The sequence below is a fragment of the Sinocyclocheilus anshuiensis genome, unplaced genomic scaffold (assembly GCF_001515605.1).
Source record: "Sinocyclocheilus anshuiensis isolate Anshui unplaced genomic scaffold, SAMN03320099.WGS_v1.1 scaffold55, whole genome shotgun sequence".
NCBI lineage: Eukaryota > Metazoa > Chordata > Actinopteri > Cypriniformes > Cyprinidae > Sinocyclocheilus > Sinocyclocheilus anshuiensis.
Window position 1 is genome coordinate 257,065 of NW_015549647.1, and position 8,266 is coordinate 265,330.

The window sequence follows — 8,266 nt, forward strand, 5'->3', positions numbered from 1 at the left end:
AGGAATCCCATCTCTGTTGAGCTCTCCGCAGAGTCAGCCCTCATCCGGCAACCTGAGCAGACCGGCCGCATCCACCATGTCCGGACCGCTTACGTCCTCCGGAGCCGCCACCAGCACTGGCATCCCTACGCCCTTCAAGTTCCGAGCCCGGCGTGAGAATGTGGACTGGCGTCGGATCAGTGCCATCGAGGTGGACCGGGTGGCTTCCGAATTGGACTTCCACACCCTACAGGAGCACATCACGGAGGTGACGTTCTGCGACGTGGAGGGCGAGCGCTGCCACCGCTGTCAGAGCCCCGTGGACCCGGCCCTGATTAAGCTCTTCCGGCTGGCCCAGCTAACCGTGGAGTACCTGCTGCACTCCCAGGATTGCCTCAGCATCAGCCTGCAGGCGGCCGAGGAGAGGCTGCAGGCGCAGATGCGGGAAAGGGAGCAGCTCTGCATCCAGCTGCAGAAAAAAACCCAGGATGCCAAGACGTTAAAGGAGGAGCTGAAGCAGAGGAAGAAGATCATAGCCTCTCAGCAAGCCATGTTCAGCACGGGGATCAGTGCCAATTACCACAAGGTCTGTACAGCCCCGTGGTGGAGTGTGAATATGTGTATTAGCATTTTCATTGTCGCTGTCACCTCCCCACTCAAGGCCAGACTCTATTCCACCCCAGTCTCACAGTTCATTGACCCCGGTGAATGTAACGTGTGCTTTTCTCACATTTGGTGGTGTGAAGGTGCAACATTAATGCTGAATACCAATTCGCATACTATCCTCTGATCAGTGTTAGTTATTGTTAAAATCATTATTTTTTTAAATTCATTTTCATTAATTGAGATAAAGATGAAATAAAACATTAATATTAGGTGAGAAACATAAACTTAAAAAAAAAACTGAAACGGAAATTAGAAATGCACTGGCAATGAACTGAAATAAAATCATTTTAAGTTAAGTCATTTTAAGTACTAAAATTACTAAAAATTTTATTAAATCTAAATAAAAAAATTTTTTTAAAAAACTAATACAAATTGAAAGCACATAAATTTAATTAAAATAAAACATTTAAAATCTAAAAATATCTAATCCAAAATATAAATAAATACAATAGTAATATGTAAATAATACTAAAATAACAAAAATATTATAGATTTTTAATGCATATATCTGTTAAAAAAATAAAAATAATTTGCATGTAGAAAAAAAGCTAACAGACATGGACTAAAAGCTAGAAAACTACCAATTTTGATTTCATGGCGTCTTTAAAAGTATGTGCATTACCATCACTAGTGTAGTATGCGCTTTTCTTATCTAGTAGATGTGATGTCAACACTTTTAAGTCCATAATCAGGCCTGCAGGCTGGGACAGGATTAGCTAATCACCAGACGCTGTGTTTTTTGGACACGGCATTCAGGATTTGGTGAATGGAGCAGATGGTGTCAGCTGGTGACAATGACTTATAAACTACACTACACTTATAAAAGAGCCTTAAGTGGAGGAAAGAAATCAAAGCGCCCATCCCCCATCATCCCCTCCCACTCATCTCATCAATGAAATAAAACCGCATGCTGCATTGCTTTTAGAAACATTTCGGTCTTTGTACCATGGCTATATCAGCTGTTTGCTCATTTGCAATCATGGAACTGTCGCTCCTGATTGTGGCCAGCTGTTGCCAAGTGTTTCATGTGGTTGCTAGGAAAAGCACAGGCGCCTGACAGCAGAATCGAAATGAAAGTGCTGCTCATGGTTTACTGTTTAATGGTTTACTGGATCAAGTGTTTTTTTTAACTGTGAGCAATGAAGTGGTTACCTAATTTGTATTTTGCATAAATACAATGAGGCCTATTTTAAGTACCAGTAAGATTGTTTTGCATTGTGATATGTGACCCTGGAGCACAAAACCAGTCTTAAGTCGCTGGGGTATATTTGTAGCAATAGCCAAAAATACATTGTATGGGTCAAAATTATTGATTTTTCTTTTATGCCAAAAATCATTAGGACATTAAGTAAAGATCATGTTCCATGAAGATATTTTGTAAGTTTCCTACTGTAAAGATATCAAAACTTAATTTTTGATTACTAATATGCATTGCTAAGAACTTTATTTGGACAGCTGTCCAAAGGTGATTTTCTCAATATTTAGATTTTTTTTGCACCCTCAGATTCCAGATTTTCAAATAGTTGTATCTCGGCCAAATATTGTCCTATCCTAACAAACCATACATCAATGGAAAGCCTACTTATTCAGCTTTGAGATGGTGTGTAAATCTCAATTTCAAAAAATGTACCCTTATGACTGGGTTTGTGGTCCAGGGTCACATATTATAGTGACATTTCCGCCAATAATTTTCATTTTTGTAATGATTCTCTTTTGTTTACTGATATATATATATTTTTATTTAAATGTGCATAAATTAAAGGCAGTGCAACAAATATTACACAATGCAAAAACAGCATTTAAATATATATTAAATGTCTAATTATTTTTTATTACAGTAAAGAGAGTGAGATATTTTTGCATATGAATTGAGAGAATCGAGGGGGAAATGTCATGAAAATGTCAAAATTGGGAAAAATATTATTTAAACAAAATAAAATTTCTATATATAATTTATAATAATTTCGTATAATATAAATTCGCAACAAAACTTGATATTATTACTGTAATACAGATTAAAATCCTCTTCAGACAAAATAATTATTTATTTCAATTATTTTTTATTCAAATAAAATCAGCATAAATACAAAACAGTACAACGAATACTACCTTAATATAAACGTACAATTATGAGAATTCTTTTTTTTTTCTTCACATAATAGTTTGTGACTGCATGAGGGTGTTTTAAACGTGTATAAAAAAAACCTTGTTCTTAAAATATCCTTAATTTTCTCTTTGAAAAATATATTTTTCCTTTGACTTTGAGGTGAAATTGGACCCAGATATATTTTTTACAGTTTTCTAGAGTCTGCACCAGTTCTGTATTACATTGTCTTGGTCTTTGTTCAACACCTGCTGAGGCTGCAGATTGACACCAGTGGACCCTAAACACATAATTGCATTTCACAGTTGATTTGGGAAGTTATGTTAGTGCAGCAATGCAGTTATGTCACACAGTGGGTGTTTTACAGAGACAGCCTTCCCTGTCTTGTTGCAGATAAAAAGACAAATGCAGAGCATCTGTTTTTGATGGGTATCAGTGGCAGTGTGGTTAAATTTGCATGAGAGTACCAGACGGGTGTTTTGGCTGCTAAATGTGGTGTATGATGTGCAGCGCTGTGGATTTTCTGCATATCCATGAATTGGAGCGAGAGATAGAGCGGGGAAAAGATGTAACATCAACCCTGCACTAACCGGTGTTTCCATGGCAACGTGCCCACATTGTCTCTTGGTATTATTGGTGAGTGGAGTGTGAGTGACAGCTGTGTTGAGCTGCACCAACACCTGCTCATCACCTGAGCGGGGCTCGTGTTCAATCTGACCTTCAGCAACGATTCTCCCAGGCACATTTGCTTTTTTCAACCCACTTGGTTTCATTACCGTTAAAGAAATTAGTTCACTCAAAAATAAAAATTCTGTCATCATTTACTCACCCTAACATACCTATATGACTTTCTTATTTCAATGGAATAATACAAAAGAAGCAAGGCACTGAAGAAAAAGTCATCAGTATTTATCTTCACAGATTTGATGATGTCACAGATATTAATAAAGCTCCTGATTTTGTTTGCTTTTCAGTGCCAACACTGTGAGAAAGCCTTCATGAATGCCTCTTTCCTGCAAAGTCACATGCAGCGCAGACATCCTACGGAGTTTGACATCAGTGAGTTCAAACTGTGTAGAATCAGTTCACAATGTGTGTCTGTTGTATTTTGCTTGCCATTGTGGAGAAGTACACTTTGGCATACCTTTAATAAGGATTTATGGAAATAACATGCTCTAAAAGAATGCAAACTTAATGTAATGTTTTCAGACTCTTAACTGCATGTTAATTGTAATTAAATGAAAATGTGTTAGTTTTTTATAATACAAATATACTGTAGTATATAATTTATCATTACTATTTGTAATAAATACATTTATATTAAATGCAATAAGCTGAACTTTATAGTGTTTTTGACCTACTATATATACTATAGAAGTAGACTATATACAGTAGACTGTAAGTACATCTTTATATGTAATTTTATAATTGCTTCTATGGTCTTTGAAATATGGTTAAATTGTGCAGCTAAATGTACTGACAAGTATTTATGGTAAACTAAAATATACTTTATTGTCATTTCTATTGGAACTTGTTATATTTAAATATATTTGTAATTACACATTTGTAATGATAAAGTTATTTAGTACACTTAAAATATATCAACTTTAAATTTTACAATTATGTAACACTACAGTTAAAATTATAATCTAGTACTTTACATGTGCTTTAGTATGTTAGTCCACACTTCAAAATAAGTGTACTTCTATAAAGCATGACAAAATATTACAACATGATTTAACAACGATTTAAAATGATTTTAAATCTGTTATTTTATTTTATTTTGTTCATCATTACAAAGTGCGCTTTTTAAAAGTGTACTTAAGTGTGTTGAGAAACATAGTCTTGAAAGTGTACTCTAAGTACATTTAACTGGCCTTTTATTTATCTGCATGTACAATTTTTTTAAATATACCTGTATGATTTCTACAAGTGCTCTTTCAATACACAATTTTTTCACAAGGGTGATTCAAGCATCTCATTTTTCCAGAACTGATGATGACAGATAATCAGAAAAAAATTCAGACCATGAAGTTACAAGAGGAGATCAATAATCTACAAGAGCAGCTGACCCTGGTCACGTCCCAAATGGAGACACAGCAGAAAGACTACACTGCTAAACAGGTTAGAGGAGACAGAAGACACACCATGTTTTTAATAGAATGATTTGCTATTTGAAATAAATATTTCAAACTCATTTTTCTCCAGGAGAAAGAGCTCATTCAAAGGCAGGAAGAGTTTAAGAGACAACTGGAAATATGGAAAGAAGAAGAGAAAATGCGAATGAATGGCAAAATAGATGAAGTCAAGCAAGCCTGTCAGCGGGACATGGATTCAATGCATCAAAAGAACAGAAACCTAGAAAATGTATGTTTTTATTTCAGACAAAGCATGTTGGTCATCATTTACTCAACCTTATGTTGCTCCAAATTAATAATATCAAATTATTTTATTAAAATAGTAACATTTATACTATTATATACTATAATATTATATAATATGCTGGATTGCCAAACTTTGCAGGATTTACAGTTGTTGTTGTTTTTAATTCGCTTTGGTGCTATTTTCACAAGTAATACATTTGGTTATCCCTAAATTGCAAACAAGTTCTTTAGAAACTATATCTATTGAATCTATATCTATAGATGCACCAAATGATTGTGTGTATTGTACTAAGACAAGTGAAAATATGCTGAAATGTTTGAAAAAAGTGCACTTTTGATGATCTGATATTAGTACTAAGAGTTTTGAAAATTGAACAGTTGCTTGTGAAAATAGAACCAAAGCGAATAAGGAAAACTGTAAATTAACATGGTTATAAAGGATAAAATACACTGATCAAAAAGGCAAAAATTGATGGAAGTATTGATATTATGTGATGTGAATATACTGAAATGGCATTAATATGGTACTTCTCTCTCCCTAGGAGCTGCTAAAATTACAGCAGAAAAATATGCAGGAAAGTATGCAGATGGTACAGACACCGCCCAGTACATCAGCCAGCAAGGAACACTGGCAGGAAGTTGTTAAACTTCAACAAAAACTCCACAAACAAGTAAGAGATGCAGCATTCATTTGATTTGGGACAGTCCAGTACACCACACCTTAGAATGGAAATTGCTGTAGTTTTAAAGCTGATGTTTTTCTTCACTCAGGAAGTGAAGTGGGCAGGGAAAATGCAAAAAATGACGGAGGAACGTGACGGTGAAAAAAGTCTGGTAGGTGTCACAGGCAGCATGTAGCATGTAGCTGTTTAAATACAGGAATAGCTCATATATCCACATATCTGTTATATATGTTCCATCAGCTTCAGGAGGAGCTGTTCAAACTGCGCTCGGCCGTGTCTGAAGGGAGGGAGGAATCACGACGACAGGTGCAGGAGCTGAGCCACAGGCTGCAGGAGCAGCAGCAGATTATTGCCTCCCAAAACAAGCAGGTCAGTACTGTATCCCAGCACAGGAAGAGGCTCGATTGTTCAGGATTTCCTGTATTAGCGCAGCAGCCCACACCATAATCTTTAGGTTTGGACTGAAGGAGTGTACTGGTGGGAAAATATCCGGACGTTTGTGTAATTATCATCTCACTGGTTATATGTTGGCAGCTCGTCATTATGCAGGATGTCCTTTCAGTAAAACATTTCAATTTGAAGTGACGTGTTGCTGACTGGGTTTTATTGTTATAAGAAATAACGTGCAGTTTTGTTTATATGACAGATGAAACAGATCTTGTCAAAGCCACCAGCAATAACAGTACAGCGTGAAGGTATGTAGACATTATATTTTTGGACAAACGTTTGTTATTCGCTTTGGTACTGTTTTCACAAGCGACTGTTACATTTTCAAAATTCTTAGTGCTAATATCACAACAGATCATCAAAAGTGCACTTATTTTCAAACATTTCAGCATATTTTCAGTTGTCACACAATCACAAAGTGTCCTTTTCACTACATAAAATAAGTGTTTCATCTATATAAATGTTTCATTCACAGTAACAACCTTTCATAAAGCTCTTACTATCAAACTTTTGTGGGAGACTTTTTTTTTCTTTTGGACCCTATGAGTAAAAAACAATTTTCGTAAGGGTAGCTTTAGGAGTAGTGTTAGTCTAAAGAGATAGAATACACAGTTTGTACAGTATAAAACCCATTATTCCTATGGAATTTCAACATAATGATAGGAATGCCTGTGTGTGTGTGTGTGTGACTTAACCATATTTTGGAGACAAATTGGTACCCAGAAGTGAGCGAAACCTGACAAAATCACCCAAAACCTATCTTTGAAGACGTCCTCATTTGTAAAACTGTGTGTTTTGTAATTTGTGAACATACAGCAGGATACAAGCGAGAGGAACTGATCAGACATGTATCAGAAGAAGGTAGACAGATGGTATCAAATACAGCATGTTACAATACATTATGCCATTTGATACTGTATATAGACATATATATTGATACTGTACATTACCATGGTAGAGTCTGCACATTACTATAACTCACCCTTCATCTGAAGAGTTCAGCTATAGCATAGATTCAGTCATATGGCACAGTGAGGAAATTTACTGTACTGCATTGAGGGTAAACTCTGTTAGCACAAAACCTTATGGCCATGTCATACCTCCATCACACCTTTTGATAACACACTGGATATATACTTTTACAAACAATGGATTTTATGTGAGTTATGCAAGTTAGATAATGTAAGTGTATTTTCTAACATGACAATTATTGCCTGTATTACTGTAATTTTTCAGCAACAAAGGTGATTTGAAACATGTATCTTGCATTGTTTGCTCTTGAATGAACTGATTGTTAAAAGTACTAAATTGAAAGAAGATCATACTGTTGTGTTTCGGTGGTTAAATCAAATGCTCTCAATATATAATACAACAATCTTATGGGACCCACTTTATATTAAGTGGCCTTAACAACTATGTACTTACATTTAAATTAATAATTTGGTACAATGCACTTATTGTGTACATACATGTTTTTACATTGTACTTATATTTTAAAAATACCTGCATGTAATTACTTCTGTAATTAATTTCTGTAATTACATTTATAATTACAATGTTGACCCATCCCTTACACCTTGCCCCACCCTTAAACCTACCCATACCACCAAACCTGTCCCTAACCTTACCTGTACACAGTGTTGTGTTTCGGTGATTAAATCAAATGTTCTCACTTAATATAACCATCTTATGTATTGAAACAATGATTGTGTGGATGAAAATATGTGTAATTGTAATGAAAAATGAAAGTCAGTTTTGAAAGAATAACTAGTGGTGTTACAAGTGTGATAAGTTTGGATTTTTGTACTAAGAGTTTTGAAAATGCACACCAAGTTAGAAGTCAGAAAGAGCTTTATTGCCAAGTATGTTTGCACACACTAGGAATTTGTTTTAGTGTCACAAGCTTCCAGTACACGGAGACAACAACAACAACACATATAATAAAAATAAGATGTGAATAAAATACACATGTATAAACATAAATAATCAACAAAAAAAGAATA

At 35.3% G+C, this 8,266-nt stretch overlaps 1 protein-coding gene across 4 annotated transcripts in view; it reads left to right on the forward strand.

Annotated features, from left to right (window-relative positions):
• Positions 1 to 8,266, forward strand: part of dzip1 (DAZ interacting zinc finger protein 1) — an 18,282-nt gene that overhangs the window by 1,857 nt on the left and 8,159 nt on the right. For all 4 annotated transcript variants that reach the window (XM_016449078.1, XM_016449074.1, XM_016449075.1 and 1 more), the window contains exons 4-11: positions 1 to 565; positions 3,724 to 3,808; positions 4,740 to 4,873; positions 4,958 to 5,116; positions 5,676 to 5,804; positions 5,905 to 5,967; positions 6,057 to 6,185; positions 6,463 to 6,511. In XM_016449078.1, the coding sequence (XP_016304564.1) occupies positions 1 to 565; positions 3,724 to 3,808; positions 4,740 to 4,873; positions 4,958 to 5,116; positions 5,676 to 5,804; positions 5,905 to 5,967; positions 6,057 to 6,185; positions 6,463 to 6,511 (1,313 nt within the window). The remainder of the gene's footprint in view (positions 566 to 3,723; positions 3,809 to 4,739; positions 4,874 to 4,957; positions 5,117 to 5,675; positions 5,805 to 5,904; positions 5,968 to 6,056; positions 6,186 to 6,462; positions 6,512 to 8,266) is intronic.